Source organism: Caretta caretta, chromosome 15 (genome assembly GCF_965140235.1).
Source record: "Caretta caretta isolate rCarCar2 chromosome 15, rCarCar1.hap1, whole genome shotgun sequence".
NCBI classification, from domain to species: domain Eukaryota; kingdom Metazoa; phylum Chordata; order Testudines; family Cheloniidae; genus Caretta; species Caretta caretta.
The window spans coordinates 12,061,832-12,080,557 of record NC_134220.1 but is presented as its reverse complement, the minus strand read 5'-3'; the positions used below and the strand labels follow the sequence as shown (position 1 = coordinate 12,080,557).

Below are 18,726 nucleotides of genomic sequence, written 5' to 3'. Positions count from 1 at the left end.
CCTTCCACCCTCCTACCCACTTTCCCCATCCCTCTTAGGGACCCTTCTCATGAGCAACTCCTTCTACAGGAGGTGCAAACACTCCTTGCTCTAGGGGTGATAGAGGAGGTTTCTCAGGAGTTCAGGGGCAGGGGATATACTCCTGATATTTCCTCATCCCCATGGCCAAAGGTGGGCTCAGCCCTATGCTAGATCTGCGAAACCTCAACACATTTATAAGAAAGCTGAAGTTTCGTATGGTCTCTCTGGCCACCATCATTCCTTCCCTGGATCCAGGGGACTGGTACGCCACCCTCGACCTGGAGGACGCATACTTCCATATATCGATTATTCTGGTGCACAGACGATTCTTGAGATTTGTAGTGAGCGGCCGACATTACCAGTCCATTGTACTCCCATTCAGGCTTTCAACAGCCCCTCGCATGTTCACAAAGTGCATGGCAGTTGTGGCAGTCTCTCTCTGCAAACGCCAGGTACAGGTCTTCCCATACCTGGATGACAGGCTCATCAAGGGCGATTCTCGAGTGCAAGACCACATGGCATTGGCACAGGCCACTTTCAGCACGCTGGGGCTCATTCTGAACATGCACAAGTCTACCCTAACCTCAACCCAAAAAATAGAATTTATTGGGGCTCCCCTGGACTCAACTCAAGCCAGGGCTTCCCTGCCCGAGTCCCAATTCCAAAGCATCGGGGGCATCAAGAGCCTCTGCCGGTTTCCAGCAACTACGGCCAGAAACCGCATGAAGCTTCTGGGGCATATGGTGGCCTGCACGTATGTAGTACAACACGCCAGATTGTGCCTTCGCCCCTTCTAGGCTTGGTTGGTGAAGGTATACAGACTGAGCCGGGATCCTCTGGACAGACTGGTGACCCTCCTGCCCCCAATTCTCGAGTCCCTCAGCTGGTGGCTACAACCTCAGATTGTCTGTGTGGGAGTGCCCTTCACCAAGCCTCAGCCCTCACTGTTGCTGGTCACGGACACATTAGAGATGGGCTGGGGAGCGCACCTGGGCAGTATCAGAACTCAAGGCCTGTGGTCACAACCAGAACTATCGCTGCATATCAACGTCAGGGAGCTGAGAGCGGCTTGTCTGGCTTGCCAGACGTTCCAGGCCCATCTTCAGGGCAAGTGTGTCTCAGTGATGACGGACAACACCACAGCAATGTTCTATATAAACAAACAGGGTGGTGCTCGCTCCTCTCCCCTGTGCCAGGAAGCTCTCCGACTGTGGAACTTCTGCATCGCACACTCCACCCAGCTACAGGCCTCGTATCTGCCGGGAGCACAGAATGAACTAGCGGACCACCTCAGCCACTCGTTCAACACTCATGAGTGGTCACTCAAGAGCGGACATTGCCCTTTCCATCTTCCAGAGGTGGGGCTATCCCCATGTGGACCTGTTTGTGATGCAGAGCAACAGAAAGTGCCAGCTGTTCTGCTCCTTTCAGAACCACAGCCATGGCTCCAAAGCAGACTCTTTTCGTCTCCCATGGACGGGTCATCTGCTATATGCTTTCATGCCCTTTCCTCTCATACACAAGGTCCGGCAGGACAGATCTTAGGTGATCCTCATAGCACCAGCATGGCCCCATCAGCACTGGTTCACCACGTTGCTGAAGCTATCAGTGGACAGGCCAGTAGCCCTTCCTATGCTCCTGGACTTCATAACACACAACCACAGTCAACTACAGCACCCCAGCCTGGAGTCCCTCCACCTCATGGCATGGAAACTCCATGGCTGAACCCGCTTGAACTGCAGTGTTCGGACCTTTTAGGGAAGTTCTGTTGGGGAGCAGGAAACCCTCCACTCACACAACATACCTGGTGAAATGGAAGTCTTTCTCCATTTGGTCCCTACAGAAAGGTGCCTCCCTGCAGCAAGCCCCTATTCCCCTTGTGCTAGTCTACCTTCTGTACCTGAAACAATAGGGGTTGGTGATATCATCTATTAAGGTGTACCTGGCTGCCATCTCAGCCTTCCATCCAGGCGTGGCGGGTAGGTTGGTCTTCGGAAATCCAATGGTTGGTTGATTTCTCAAGGGCTTGGACAGGCTTTATCTGCAGGTGCAGCAGCCCATTCACCAGTGGGATCTCAACCTGGTTCTCTCAAGACTTATAGGGCCCCCCTCGAGCCCATGGTGACCTGCCCTCTATCCTACCTGTCCTGGAAGGTGGCTTTTCTGGTGGCCATAACCTCAGCCAGAAGGGTCTCCAAGCTCAGAGCGCTGATTTCTGAGCCCCCCCTACACGGTTTTTCATAAAGACAAGGTGTAGCTACACTGTCACCCAGTGTTCCTACCAAAAGTAGACTCACACTTTCATGTAAACTATGACATATTTCCACCAGTATTCTTTCCAAAACCTCATGCCAGCAACAGAAAGCGAGCACTCCATTCTCTGGACATCAGATGTGCCCTGCCTTCTACATTGAATGCACAAAGCCATTTCGTAAGTCACCACAGCTCTTTATTGCAATCGCCGAAAGGATGAAAGGGCTTCCCATCTCATCTCAACGCATTTAGTCGTGGATCACGTCCTGCATCAGAATGTGCCTCAACCTGGCTAAGATTCCAGCCCCGGCATTGACAGTGCACTCCACAAGAGCACAGGCTTCTTCAGTCACATTCCTCGTGCAAATCCCTATTCAGGACATATGCAAGGCAGCAACATGGTCTTCCATCCACACCTTCACATCGCACTACGCCATCACTCAACAGGCGAGGGATGATGCAGCCTTCATCAAAGCAGTACTGCAATCAGCAACTCTGTGAACTCTGACCCCTCCTCCGTGGAAACTGCTTGGGAGTCACCTATTGGAATGGACATGAGCAAGCACTTGAAGAAGAGAAAACTGTTACTTACCATCTCGTAACTGTTGTTCTTCGAGATGCGTTGCTCGTGTCCATTCCAAATCCCACCCGCCTCCCCTCTGTTGGAGTATTCAGGAAGAAGGAACAGAGCAGGCAGGGGGTCGGCAGGAGCTATATATACCACCAGGAAGGTGCCACTCCAAGGGGTTCCACAGCTGACCCGACAGGTACCACCAGGATAAAACCTTCCGATGATTGTGCACACAGTGCGCACACACCCCATTGGAATGGACATGAGCAACACATATCGAAGAACAAGAGTCACGAGATAGAAAAAACGGTTACTTACCTTGTGTAGTCTAGTAATGCCCTTAGGTTTAGTTAAAATAGTTAAGACAGCTAGTTTGTTGCACTGGATGATGCTCTTACTGTGGTTTAAACGTTGTCCATTGTATGGGGTCGCTATCCCCAACAGTGAACCTCAGCCATGGTGTTTGTTGTGCCTAGGAGAAGGGCACAATAATGAAAGGTATTCTATATGCAAGTCCTTTAACAGGAGGACTCAGGTTTCAGGTCCCTTGTTACAACACCTCTCAAAGTAGGCCATGAGGCCCTCAGCACTAGGGACTTCTTCAAACCACATAGCTCTGTGCTCTCTTTCAGAGCAGACATGAAATGTGGCTCCTAGCTTAAGAGCCAGTGCTTCTCCTAACAGAAAAAGAAACTGTTCCCCTTCCTCAGGTCCTCCAAAGAAGAGGTCTCATAAGACTGAGCAGGACTACTGCAGGGCTTGGAGGGGCTGCATCATATAACTGCATGCACTTTTGTAGACCAGCATGCAAGACTGTGCTTTTGCCTTCTTCAAATGTGAAGTTGTCAACTGTTGGACAGTCTTGTCTGAGTGCCTCTGGAGATCCTGGATTCCCTACAGCAGTTCTGAGCATGTATGCCAGGATATTCCCTTTGCATGTCCTCCACTGACCAGGACTATAGTCACCAATGCCATCACCAATAGGTTGGAGAGCACATCTAAGAGCGTTGAAAATTCAGGGCTTGTGCTCAGAACAAATCAATGTCTTTGAGCTTCAGGCCATTTACAATGCCCGCCAAGCCTTCTGGGATCACATCAGTAGTACAGCGGTTCATGTGTTTAACAATAACACTGCAATACGTTACGAGAACAAGCAGGGTAGAGCTCACTCCAATTTGCTGTGTCAGGAGGCAATAAAGTCATTGGCAGTTCTGCATCTGGGAGAGCATCATTCCCACAGCCACTCACTTACCTGGGGCTCAGAATCACTTGGCAGATCACCTCAGCAGGAATTTCTCCCAAAATCATGAGTGGTCTCTGAAGTCTTGTATTGAGGTCCATCTTTGTGGAATGGGGCATTCCCAACTGTTGACCAGTTTGCAACAAGACACAACCAGAAGTGACATTAATTTTGCTCTTGAGCAGATCTTGGTCCAGGCTCCTTAACTGACGCCTTCCATATCAATCATGGATCAGCTCTAATGTATGCTTTCTCTCTGATCCCAAAAATCCCACAGTTCATTCTCAAGCTGAAACTGAACCATGCCAAACTGACTTATCGCTCCAACCTGGCCAAGGCAATGTTGGTTCTCCGACCGTCTCAGTCTATCAATTTGGCCTTCCATATCTCTTCATCCCGACCTACAGACTCAGCACTAGGGTCGAGTTTTGCATACAGCACTTCGCATTTTATATCTCACAGCATGGATGCTACATTGCTAGATGAGGAGGACGACTGATGTTCAGAAGCTGTTCATCAGGTGTTGCTTAACAGCAGGAAGCCCTCTCCACTTAACCAAAGAAGTCGCCTTAGTAAACATTTTTCAGTTTGGGCACTTGCTCGGGGAAATCAGCCAATGCTGGTTGGTATTCAGGGCACTTTGGAGTACCTATTACACCTTCAGTCTCCTGGTCTCTTCCTCAGCTCATTAAGGGTTCACTTGGCAGAAATTTGGCATTTCATCCACCCATCCAAGTAAAGTCAGTTTTCTCAAAACCCCATGGTGGTGAGATTTCAAATGGGAATCATTCATCTCCACCTGCCTGTGTAAAAAGCCAGTTCCCTTGTGGGACCTTCATAGTGTCCTGGCTGCCCTTATGGGTGTCAGTTGAAATCTCTGTCCCTCCTACATGAAAAGACAGCCTTCCCTGAAGTTATGAGATCTACAAGAGTATGCAGCTGAAGACCTTAATGGCAGAGCCCCAATACACACAGTTTTTCAGTGACAAAGTAGCTTTATGGCCGCATCCAAACATTTTCTAGAACGTGGTTTCATAGTTTAATCTTAACCAAATTTTATTTACTTTATTTACTGATGTTTTCCTAAACCACACTCCAACACAGATGAACAGTGCCTTCAGATGTTGGATACGAGGCAATGGTTGGCATTCTACCTGGACTGTACTAAGCCTCTTCGGGCATTGCTTCATCTGTTTATCTCCTATGCACTTTTAATGAAGGGACAGGTGATTTCTGGGCAAACAGTTTCCATGGATAACTTCTTGCATTCCTTCTGCATATGAAATAGCTGAGACCATGCCTCCATAACGACTGTGGGTTCATTCGACGAGGGCCCAAGTGATGTCAATAGCATTGATCAGTGATGTTTCAATATTGGACATTTGCAAGGCTGCTACCTGGTCTTCTATACATACTTTTACCAAGCGTTATGCAATTACCACTGCATCTAGGTCAGATGAAACTTCGTGAGGGCAGTCCTGCAACCATTCTTTAAGTATATTCCAAGTTCAACCTTCTATGAGTACAGCTTGTGAGTCACATGAGTGGAATACATGTCTACAACCATTTGAAGAAGAAAATATAGTTACTTACCTGTATTGTAACTTGTTCTTCAAGATGGGAGGAGGGAAATGCATATTGCATGACCTACCTTCTGTCCTCTCTACATCAAAGTTTCTACCCTTGATATCCAGTGTGAAGAAATTGAGGGGAGACTGGGGCAGAGCTGCCCCTGTGGGTACTGCTAGGAAAGTTCTCCAGCTTTGGTGCACTGGGCACGTGCACACCTCAGTGTAATATATGTACACCCACATCTTGAAGAACAACCATTACAATACAAATAAATAACCATCTTCTCCTATCTTGACATATGCCAATAAGATTCATGAGTATGCCTGCCCCAGTTCTTGGGTGATGTTTTTTGGCCTGTGTTATGCAGACTATATGATCATAGAAGGTCCTTTCTGACTTTAATAACTATGAAGAAAGTAAAATCTCCTGCCCCTACAACACAGCTCACATTCAAGCTGTTTTTGAAGTCTGGAGAATGTCAGATGAGCAGCTAGCATTATCTGAACCAAAACCTTTGAACCGTCAGAGCACTGTCCTTCCTTATCCATCTGTTTACTCTGTCTGTCGCTCTCTATTTTGAATATCATAAATATAAACAAAATATACAGAGCCAAATTCACTTCTGAAGTAAACAGGTGCAGCCCTATTGACTTTAGTGCAGTTGCACCCACTTACATCAGCAGTAAATTTGGTCCATATGCTAAAAACCACACAACTAATGACAGTGGTATGGAATTATAAATCCTGCTGGAAATTTTCTAGTTAGAACAAATTTATTATTAAATGGTCAGAAAAAAAATCACAAAAAGGTATTGGAATAAGACAAGATGAGAACCTCAGTTTATCATAAAAATAAGAACTTTTCAGAAAAGTCTAATCTTGGATACTAAATAAAAATTGGTCTATGATCCAGGCAGTGCTTTAAATCTCTTTGACTTTTATTTGTTCCCAGTATTTATTCTAATTAGGACTGCGCCTTTGACCAAATGCTGAGAGAGTCTTAATAGTTCTTAGTCCACTCTTACTCAGGCAAAATTCCAGCAGAAGTCAATGGAAGACTTCCCTGAATAAGGACCTCAGGATGTGATCCATTAACCATGAGGTTCAACCAAGCAGTGACTGGAAATGGAACATCCCTGCTTACGAAGTATCTAAGCACTAGTAGTATATACACCAATGTCCAGAAAAAGAGAAGTGTTAGAAAGGAGTCAAAGTAACTAGAAAGCTCCAACCCCACCTGGAAACAGTGTTAAATTATTTATCTGTTGGCTTTCCTCACAATTGCATCTGTGAACCTCACAAACATTAATGAATTTATCCCCATAGGGTCCACAGGGAAGTATTATCCTCAGTATTACAAGTGGGGAAATGGAGCTACTGGGCTATTATTGGAGTGATTTTCAGAGGTGCTGAGCACACAGTTCCCACAGACTTCTGAGGGAGTTGTTTTCAGTGATCAACACCTCTGAAATTCAAGCCATCTGTGACCTGCCTATGTTCTCACAGGGAGTCTGTGGCACAGCTGGGACCAGAACCCAGATCTCATAAGTTCCAGTCCAGCAGCTTAATCATAGGACTTTCCCCCTTCCTTGTTGAAGCCTACAGAACCCACAGAGAACCTATAAGGTTGCATTAAAGCAGTGTTTCCCAGAAATCATCCCTTCAGCACAAGTCACAGTGAAACAGTAGGTGGTTCCAGCTTCACAGCTGTCTAGGAGCCAATAAAGTCCAACAAAGTCCATGCATATTTACATATATGTGGTGGAAGGAGAGTATGAGGATTCCTCAACTGAGCTAAGAGCCCCTCAAGCATTCGGCTTTGGAACCTCAGGCACTGGGCTGTAGCAGGAATAGCCAAAGAAATTGAGAATCAAATGCATTGAAACTAAGAAAGGGCAGTTGTCCCAATGCACAGATGAATGTCTTTTGTGAACTTTTGCACACAGAGCTCTTCTCCTAGCCTGTACTCACCTCCTCATTGACCCTCTTACAGAAGATAGCAAGCAGGAAGACAGCAGCAATGGGTGGCCCCAGATAGCTGGTGATCGACTGTATATAATCAAAAAGCTGCCCACTTTGAGCTGACTGCACCACAGGAATCCAAGCAATGCTGATACCAATTAAAGCTAAGATAAATAACCTGCAAATACAACCAATAAAAAAACTGTTAGCCACTTATTTATAAACATCAATCAGAAATACAGAAATCACAATGAACCAAATCAACAATTTAACAATTCATTGGGTTATTCAACTAGCATTAAAACATGAGCAAAAATAACAGTAATCAGCCATCAGCACTGGGGAAAAAGAGCAAGCAGCAATGAAATCTCACCCGATCCATCAGCTCTCAGTCAACTCAAAATGAGAACTCTGCTCTCAAAACAATAAATCAATAAGTCACAAATAAACACAGCAATCAATAAAACAGCAGAGAGAGATGAATAAAAGAGAAATCAGCAGCATAGCTAGTGAATATTACTGATGTTGTAGCTTTGTGTAACTGGCATCTTGGAATGAAATTTAAACAGATCCCCTGGAATATCTGTAGGGAATAGACACCTCAGATTAATCCCTAAATAAGAAACATGGCCTGGAAACTACCTCACAGAATACCCAGAAAGGCACACATGGGATTAAGCTGTCAGGCCACAAGAGGTCACTGCTGCATCACATGCATTCAGTGAAAGGTTGTTCATCAAGGCACTTAAAAGTGAACTTTGAAGGGTACAGTTTTGTTAGGTTCCTAATGCTAGGAAGAGGCGCAGTAACACTTACCTTCCAGCCAGCATGAGCTCTCTCTCAGATGCCCGGGATCGTATTTTGGTGTAGATGTCCATGGTGAACAGAGTGCTAGCACTATTAAAAATGGAAGTCAGGGAGCTCATGAGAGAGGCCAGCATGACTGACAACATCAGACCTCGCAAACCTGAAACACAGAGAGACACCACCTGAGCTGGGGAGGGTCAGTCACTGGGAAAGCTCCATCAATGACATCTCTGAGTGCATGATCTGACCTCCCCAACCCAGCTATCTCTTAATAAATGAAGTATGCCCAGGTTATAACAACTGCATGGTACCCTACTGGACATAAGCAGAATGATGCCTTCTAGGTCAGGAAGCACAGCATTTACAATACCACATAATACCCAGGCTGGGCTGTTAGGAGATGGATAATGCCTGTGTGTATTTACTCAGATGGGGTCCTTTGTGTACAACATCAGGGGTCAGAGACACTCCCAGAAACATACATGATCGTCATTTATACTGCCTGATTGGACTCTGGGTCAGTGGGAGAGAAAGAACACCGCCCAGGAATTACCCCTAGAGGGGTACATGATCAAACAGCATTATGATACTCAAGGGAAGATACCAGCATTACATACAACTTGCAAGAGATGACTCCACAAGGGGCATAGCAAAACCAATCCATACACAAGGGAAGTGATAAGAAACCCAGACATTGATAATCAGAGGTCTACCTAATACGGAAATGTCAGCTATCTCAATTCTCAGTCCCTGATCCAAACTCAGCTTGCAGTTACGCCAGAGTAAACTTTAAACATTTATTCTAAATTTATATCTTAAAGTCAGTGGCCCCTTGTGACCACTCTACCTTTTCGCCCCTAGCTCACAAATGTTACGAATTACACCTGGTAGGACATGCATACAACTGCTGCGAATTATACCTTGTAGGACATGCACACAAATGCTACGAATTACACCTGGTAGGACACGCACACCAATGCTACGAATTACACCTGGTAGGACACGCACACCAATGCTACGAATTACACCTGGTAGGACACGCACACCAATGCTGCGAATTATACCTGATAGGACACGCACAGTTCGAATCTAGGCTGAGGCACAGAAACAAAGTCCACAACTGCAGAGTTCCCAAAAGACACTAAGTTTATTACACTCGAGCGTGGTGCCCCCCTGCTAGCCGGGGGGGGAACCTGAATACAGATTATACAAAGGTTATACACTTTTTAGCAAAGCATGTTGCCCTTGGGCATCGGAAACCTTAGCCAATAAACAAACCCTTGTCTTATCTACCACCTATCCCTGCTTGGTGCATTCCTCGTGCTATACCAGTATGTTAATTACACAGCATGGTCCTAAAGCCATGCATCAGTAACTTTTATTATCAGAATGGGAGGCCTCACATCAAGGCAAAGAGACAGGGAGTTAGAGACTAACAAAAAACAGATACTGGGAGTCAAGGCAGGCTGGAGACAAGGAGGAGGATTTTCACAGGGATTCAGTATCTAAGGATCACTCCTCCTGGTGTATGATGTGCTGGCATTTAAACAAAGGTGGGCCCCAAACCAAAATGGAGTCACATGTGCTAACTTTTCCTTAACACAAATGAGGCTCGGATGCAATGGATGATCATTTCTCTTATCTGAGAGAAATGGCAGGTCCCCACTGAGTTGCTGATGGGTGGCAGCTGCTGCTTCAGTTGATAGGTCTAGGCTTTGGATCTCATTGGAAGCCAAGCTTTTCACCTTGGCATTACACATCCTCCACCCTCCACAAAGCCCTGCTGCCTTTTACTGTGTTTAACTCCAGATGCTATCTTTTGTCAGGGCAACTATCTGTCCCTTCTCTGTACAGGCCTTCCTACTCTCATGTTTCCTTGGCCATCTTTCCCTTTGCCTTCTGTGCTCACATCCCTGGGTCTAGCTGGCTACTTCTTCAGCTCATGTCTCTTGTAACTCTTCTCCTTAGTGGTCTGAGGCCAAACCTGCCAGCATCACTGTCTAGCAGTCTCTTCCCAGAGAGGGGCAGTCTTCTCAGCACGCACTGAGTTCTCAAACCTTCCCTGCTGTACCCTTCTAAAATCTGCCAAACTCATAGGCCAGGTAAAGCAAAGGCCCCATGTGTATGGGGCTTGGCTCTCCCAGCTCCTCTTCCAGGAATGATGCTACTTTTCCAAGTGAGAGACTCTTGCCAGTGAGAAGTGAGGGAAACAGACCTCAGGCTGAGTTCTGCACAAGCAGCCTCCCTCAAGTAGCTTTTCCTAATGCAGACAGCTGAGAAGCAGCCCTCCTGGCTGTGGCCTAAGTCTGCACAAACCCATCCCTTCTTAGTGGTCCATTTGGAAACCATGGGCATAACATGAAGGCTTATACTTGGCTGCAGAAGCTTCTCATTTTTCGCTGTATGTTTACCTATCTCCCTCCAGAGGTGCATTGTTCTGCAAAATTGAATAGGCCTTATCATGTACCAATGGCTGTGCACCAGAAAGGCTGTACTTTCTCTACTCAGCCCAGGGAGGTTAGCAGAGGAACTGCAAGTACATCCCTCAACACAGAGATTCTGGCAGAGGCAACTTCTTAGTAGCTGGCAACTGTAGGCCAGATTTACCCCTCTCACAAGGCTAACGCTGGCAGCATCTTATTGGCTCATGTTTGTAAATAAGCAAGATTGTCACCGCTAGTCTGTAACAATCTGGCATCTATGACATAACACACGGCACGTGTTAAGGTTCTTTCCCCACTCTGAACTCTAGGGTACAGATGTGGGGACCTGCATGAAAGACCCCCTAAGCTTATTTTTACCAGCTTAGGTTAAAAACTTCCCCAAGGTACAAACTTTGCCTTGTCCTTGAACCCTATGCTGCCACCATCAAACGTGTTAAACAAAGAACAGGGAAAGAGCCCATTTGGAGACGTCTTCCCCCAAAATATCCCCCCAAGCTCTACACCCCCTTTCCTGGGGAAGGCTTGATAAGAATCCTCACCAATTTGTACAGGTGAACACAGACCCAAACCCTTGGATCTTAAGAACAATAAAAAATCAATCAGGTTCTTAAAAGAAGAATTTTAATTAAAGAAAAGGTAAAAGAATCACCTCTGTAAAATTAGGATGGTAAATACCTTACAGGGTAATCAGATTCAAAACACAGAGAATCCCTCTAGGCAAAACCTTAAGTTACAAAGAGACACAAAAACAGGAATATACATTCCATCCAGCACAGCTTATTTTACCAGCCATTAAACAAAAGGAAATCTAACGCATTTCTAGCTAGATTACTTACTAATTTAACAGAAGTTGTAAGTCTGCATTCCCGATCTGTTCCCAGCAAAAGCATCACACAGACAGACAAACTCTTTGTTCCCCCCCTCCAGATTTGAAAGTATCTTGTCTCCTCATTGGTCATTTTGGGTCAGGTGCCAGCTAGGTTACCTTAGCTTCTTAACCCTTTACAGGTGAAAGGGTTTGCCTCTGGCCAGGAGGGATTTTATAGCACTGTAAACAGAAAGGTGGTTACCCTTCCCTTTATATTTATGACATGCCCCCCCAATCACAGATAGGGTGAAACACTGGCTGTGATTTCTTCCTGGAGCTCTAAGGGAAAACAGAGTTAATAAGACACATGCATCTCTAAATATACTACTAACTGTATAAAGACTAACAATATTTTTCACATCTTAAGGATGATTTGGACCAGTTGATTCTGGGAAACTTTCATGGGAGAGTGCATCAGCCACTTTGTTAGAAGCTCCTGAGATGTGTTGTATATTGAAATCAAAATTTTGGAGAGCTAAACTCCACTGAATAAATTTTTTGTTATTTCTCTTGGCGGTGTGAAGCCACTGTAGCGCAGCATGGTCGGTTTGCAGGTGGAAACACCATCCCCAAACATATGGGCGTAACTTTTCCAGAGCATAGACAATGGCGTAACATTCCTTTTCATTGATTGACCAGTGACTTTCTCTCTTAGACAGCTTCTTGCTGAGAAAAACACGACAGGATGGAACTCTTGATTCAGTACTTCCTGCATTAAGACTGCTCCCACACCACGCTCGGACATGGTTACTAGGAACGGTTTGTCAAAGTCTGGGGCCCTTAGCACAGGGTCAGACATGAGTGTCGCTTTAAGCTGGTTAAAGGCCTTCTGACACTCTTCAGTCCACTGAACTGCATTTGGCTGTTTCTTTTTGGTTAGGTCTGTCAGTGGGGCGGCGATTTGGCTGTATTGCAGTACAAATTGCCTGTAATAGCCGGCCAAGCCTAAGAAGGATTGGACCTGTTTCTTTGACTTTGTGACAGGCTACTTTCGGATAGCATCCACTTTGGCCTGTAGGGGGTTGATAGTTCCTTGACCCACCTGGTGTCCAAGGTAAGTCACTCTGTTAAGGCTAAGAAGTGTCAAATAGGCCTAAACAGTTAGTCCTGCCTGCCTTATGCACTCAAAGACTTTTTGTAGATGTTCCAGGTGTTCTGCCCAGGAATCCGAAAATATGGCCACATCATCAAAGTAGGCGACTGCTTATTCTTCCAATCACACTAGAAGACCATCTACAAGTTTTTGGAAGGTGGCGGGTGCATTCTGCAGCCCAAAAGGGAGCACATTAAATTTATACAGCCCAACGTGTGTGATGAAGGCTGACCTTTCTATACATCTAGCGGTACCTACCAGTACCCCTTGGTTAAGTCCAAGGTAGAGATGAACTGGGCCCGTCCCAGTTTCTCCAGTAGTTCATCTGTGCACGCCACTGGATAGTTGTCTGGGCGAGTTACAGCATTTAGCTTACGGTAGTCCACACAAAAACGTATCTCCCCATCTGGTTTGGGAACTAGAACCACTGGAAATGCCCATGCACTGCCAGAGGGGCGGATCACACCCATTTGTAGCATATCTTGGATCTTCCGTTCTATAGCAGTTTTAGCTTGAGGAGACACCCAGTAAGGTTGGGCTATAATTGGGCGAGCATTACCTGTGTCAATGGAGTGGTATGCCTCTTCGGTCAGTCCTGGGGTGGCTGAGAACGTCGGCGCATAGCTAGTGCACAGCTCCTTGATCTGCTGTCGCTGCATACGCCCAAGGGCCATGGAGAGATTTACCTATTCCACACCACCATCACTTTTCCATTAGTAGTATTCACTTTCAGGCCACTCAGTATCATCTCCTCCCTGGGCTGTAAACTGACAAAACCTTTAATTCTTTGGAATAAAAGGGCTTTAGAGAATTAATATGGTACACCTTAGGCTTTCGGCTGGAGGTGGGCAATGCTATGAGATAATTAACTGCTCCCAGGCACTCTTGGATCGTGAATGGCCCTTCCCAAGACGCTTCCCTTTTATGGGCCTGGAGTGCCTTTAAGACCATGACCTGGTCCCCTACTTTGAAGGAACGCTCTCTGGCATGTTTATTATACCAGGCTTTTTGCTCTTTTTGAGCATTCTTTAGGTTTTCTTTAGCAAGGGCTAAAGAGGTTCGGAGGGTGTTTTGTAGGTTGGTTACAAAGTCCAAAATGTTAGTTCCTGGGGAAGGTGTAAACCCCTCCCATTGCTGCTTCACCAACTGTAATGGCCCCTTAACCTCATGGCCATAAACAAGTTCAAACGGTGAAAACCCTAAACTGGGATGGGGTACAGCTCTGTAGACAAAGAACAACTGCTGCAACACTAGGTCCCAATCATTGGAGTGCTCATTTACAACTTTACGTATTGTGGCCCCCAAAGTTCCATTAAACTTCTCCACCAGGCCATTTGTTTGATGATGGTAAGGGGTGGCAACCAAGTGATTTACCCCATGAGCTTCTCAAAGGCTTTCTATAGTTCCTGCCAGGAACTTAGTTCCTGCATCTGTAAGGATGTCGGAGGTCCAACCTACCCTGGCAAAAATGTTCATTAGTGCCTGACACACACTTTTAGCCCTAGTGTTGTACAGAGCTACTGCTTCCGGCCATCGGATAGCAAAATTCATGAAAGTCAGTATGTACTGCTTTCCTCTGGGAGTCTTTTTCGGAAAAGGACCCAGAATATCCACAGCTACTTGCTGAAATGGAACCTCAATGATGAGGAGTGGCTGGAGAGGGGTTTTGACCTGATCTTGGGGTTTTCCCACTCTTTGGCACACCTCACAAGACTGGACATAGGTAGAAACATCCTTGCCCATTCCCTCCCAGTGGAACGACTTTCCCAAATGGTCCTTGGTTCTGTTCACCCCAGCATGGCCACTAGTATGATCGTGGGCTAAGCTTAATAGCTTTACCCGGTACTTAGTGGGAACTACCAACTGTCTCTGAGGATGTCAGTCTTCCTGGTGTCCACCAGAAAGAGTTTCTTTGTATAAAAGTCCTCTTTCTACAAACCTGGATCGATCAGAAGAGCTGAGAGGCGGTGGGTTGCTCCATGCCGCCGTCCAAGCTCTCTGGAGGCTTTCAACTGCTTCCTGTTCAGTCTGGAACTGTTCCCTTGATGCTAGAGACATCAGTTCCTCATTGGATTGTGGACCTGGGCTTGGTCCCTCTGGAAGCAATGCAGGTGATGGGGTTGTTTCCGTTGACTGGCACTCTCCATTGGTGCACTATGTTGGGGGTTCAGGCTCCGGCTAAGCCTCTTGTGTAGGGTTATCCACTGCTGCTGGTCCAGGTTTGGTGGGGCCCTCTGGAGTTGGGATTGCAAGTACTAGATTCAGTGCTGGCAATAGTTCTGGTGCTGGTTGTTCTGCCAGTTCCGGTTCTGGGACTGGCTCTGTCTGGGTCTCTGGGACTGGATCCACTACTGCTGTTGCAGACGTTGGCATGGGGTCCAGTTCCATCACCTCTGACCGGGTCCTGGTAGAAGTTTCCGGAACAGAGCTAGGTGTGACAGCTTGCTTAGCCTGGCTGCAGGTGACCATTCCCACCCTCTTGGCTGACTTCACACGATTGGCCAAGTATTCCCCAACAGCGTGGGGATGGGATAATCATCATAGACTGCAGAAGTCCACGTTCCTGACCAGCCCTTCTACTGGACCGGCAACTTGGCTGTAGGCAAGTCAAAAGAGTTTGACTTGAAGGGTTAAATCGTCACTTGGACCTCTGGGTCGATTAAATTGGGGTCCACTAAGGAAGCATGGATAGCCGACACTTGTGCTCCGGTGTCCCTCCACGCTGTGACCTTCTTCCCACCCACATTCACAGTTTCCCTCCACTCTGAGGGTATCTGGGAGGTATCTGGGCCTGAGGACCTCTGGTTTGATTCTGGTGCAATGAACTGTAATCTGTTGGGGTTCTTGGGGCAGTTGGCCTTTACATACCCCGGCTCGTTACATTTAAAACATTTAAATGTAACATTTAAAATATCGTCCAGCTGATGGGGCACTGGGGCGAGGTGAGTTGCTGGAGAACGGTATGGCGGGACGATAAAGGTGTCTGGAGTGTTCCTTGGTGTGTAGCTGGGGCCTTGGGCTGCTCCCGGTAGTAGGGTGTGGTCTGAGGGTGTCCCTTCTGGTATCCGCTCGAACTGCGACCAGGGTTGTTTCTCTCTCCTCCCCCCACCCGTTTTGTCCCAGTTTGCCCCGCCTCTCTGGCGGTCTGGGACTGCTCGTATTGATCAGCATAAGAAGCAAGACTTTCTGCTGAGTCCATTTTCTTATCCCATAAACACTGTTTTATATCCTTCTTGGACATATTCAGGAATTGCTCCTGAGTCATCAAATCACACATTCCTTCAAAGCTAGTTACACCCCTTCCTTTGACCCATTTATTTAACAGATCCCTCATCTGGTTTAGATAAGCCACATTACTTAGTCCAGATCCTCCCTTAAGGGCTCTAAATTTTACTCTGTAAGTTTCAGGTATAACTTGAAATTGCTTTAAAACCAAATCCTTGAATTTATTATAGTCAGAAGCCTCATCAATAGGCATCTTATTGAATATGTCCAGAGCTCTTCCAGTCAATTTTGTGACCAAAGTGGTCATCTTGTGAGCTTCAGGAATTTGATGGAGGTGTGCACAGTCTCTCAAAGGTGAGAAAATATTCAGCAATATCACTGGATTCATCATACTGTGGACATAGTCGCTCCCATTTGTGGCTTGTTGGGGAAGGATTGTTAGGGTTATTCGGTATATTCTGCTGAGCCTTTGCCATCTCCATCTCCAGTGCATGCTTCCTCTTTTTTTCCTTCTCCTCCTTTTCTTTTTCCATTGCCTCCATTTCTCTCCTGTGGGCAGCCTCCATTTCTTTTTCTTTTCCCTCCATTTCCATCTTTCTGAGTTCTACCCGTCTTTCATGTTCCTTTTGTTCTTCCTCAGCTTCAAATCTGGTTAATTCCAACTTCTGTTGAACAGTGCAGTCTGTCATCCTAACCTCTCTGTTTTTAACTAACTTTACACCCAAGAGTTAGAAAGAAAAACAAATAAAACAAACAAACAAACAAAAAACTGGCTTGTAAAATTTTCCTGTGCTGTAACCGGATACCTTTTTTTCCCCCTGATAGCTGTTCTCAGCCTACACAAAAATCCTTTTGTTCTGCCTGGGGGACAGAGCAGCAGGCATAGAGACAGATTCTACAGTTGCAATCACCTTTTACAAAACCTTTTAAAATCCTGCTGTGCTTCTGGTTCAAAATGATCCCACCGCTCTGCCACCATGTCAAGGTTCTTTCCCCACTCTGAACTCTAGGGTACAGATGTGGGAACCTGCATGAAAGACCCCCCTAAGCTTATTTTTACCAGCTTAAGTTAAAAACTTCCCCAAGGTACAAACTTTGCCTTGTCCTTGAACCCTTTGCTGCCACCACCAAGCGTGTTAAACAAAGAACAGGGAAAGAGCCCATTTGGAGACGTCTTCCCCCCAAATATCCTCCCAAGCTCTACACCCCCTTTCCTAGGGAAGGCTTGATAAGAATCCTCACCAATTTGTACAGGTGAACACAGACCCAAACCCTTGGATCTTAAGAACAATAAAAAATCAAACAGGTTCTTAAAAGAAGAATTTTAATTAGAGAAAAGGCAAAAGAATCACCTCTGTAAAATCAGGATGGTAAATACCTTACAGGGTAATCAGATTCAAAACACAGAGAATCCCTCTAGGCAAAACCTTAAGTTACAAAGAGACACAAAAACAGGAATATACACTCCATTCAGCAGAGGTTATTTTAACCAGCCATTAAACAAAAGGAAATCTAACGCATTTCTAGCTAGATTACTTATTAACTTAACAGGAGTTGTAAGTCTGCATTCCCGATCTGTTCCCAGCAAAAGCATCGCACAGACAGACTAACTCTTTGTTCCCCCCCTCCAGATTTGAAAGTATCTTGTCTCCTTATTGGTCATTTTGGGTCAGGTGCCAGCTAGGTTACCTTAGCTTCTTAACCCTTTACAAGTGAAAGGGTTTTGCCTCTGGCCAGGAGGGATTTTATAGCACTGTAAACAGAAAGGTGGTTACCCTTCCCTTTATATTTATGACAGCATGTATAGGAATATACTGTGTATACTGGAATGATCTAGGGCCTACGATAGCTGAGCCCTGATAACTCAAGAAAGTGCTGCAGTACATTAATGATGTCAAATCAGACTAAATGAGAATGCAGGTCCCTAGTTCTGGTAGCCGAATTCCAGCTCTGGGACATCTCTCCCCCACGACATCCAGCTTCTATTAATATGCCATCCATGTCTTTCCCACAAAAACACTATCTTACCATTCGGCATAAGGTCCACCACCATTTTTGGATAAGCAATGTTTGAACAGCCAACTTTGGTGCCACAGTAGCTCTCACATATTGAAGGCACGACACAAGCCACCATATCTGAGAAAAAGATAACAAGACAGGGTTAGCTGGAGTCATACCAGCAAGTTACCCATAAATCAAGAGAAGTTCCCAAACCCATCTCCATGCTAAACCACTGGATTTATTTGCCTGATCTCACCCTTGACTCCGCAGCTGTGGGAAGGAATTCCATTCCTGCATCACCTCTTTCCTAGCCGGAGAACAGTGATGATGGTGCTGAGGTCAAGCCACCAAAACTGCATTTGCAGAACTGCACAGGAGGTCGGGACTGAATCATGCGAGGACTGCAAAATCGGGGCTCAGGGGCCAAGGCAAAGTTAGCGTGTGCTCTGAAAGGCCCTCTCCTGCTCAGAGTCACCTGCTCTCCTTTGTTATTGTACACACAGCTCATCGAAGAGGGGAAAAAACAACTGGTCCTGAGCTCACACTGAGCTCTGGCAGCCTGCAACTCACAGGCATTTCCGTGATCTGGGAACACTCCTCTGTGGGATCCAGGCACGACTCCCTCTGCGCCAGCGAAACGTCACTCACAGACAGGAGTGTTTCCCCCCC

At 46.2% G+C, this 18,726-nt stretch overlaps 1 protein-coding gene across 1 annotated transcript in view; it reads right to left on the bottom strand.

The window, feature by feature from the left end:
- LOC125623242 (sodium/glucose cotransporter 1-like) overlaps positions 1-18,726 on the bottom strand; it is a 59,592-nt gene that overhangs the window by 14,802 nt on the left and 26,064 nt on the right. The window contains exons 10-12 of the mRNA XM_048822307.2: positions 18,085-18,192; positions 8,436-8,586; positions 7,629-7,797 (exon numbers count right to left, since the gene is read on the bottom strand). Of these exons, the coding sequence (XP_048678264.1) occupies positions 7,629-7,797; positions 8,436-8,586; positions 18,085-18,192 (428 nt within the window). The remainder of the gene's footprint in view (positions 1-7,628; positions 7,798-8,435; positions 8,587-18,084; positions 18,193-18,726) is intronic.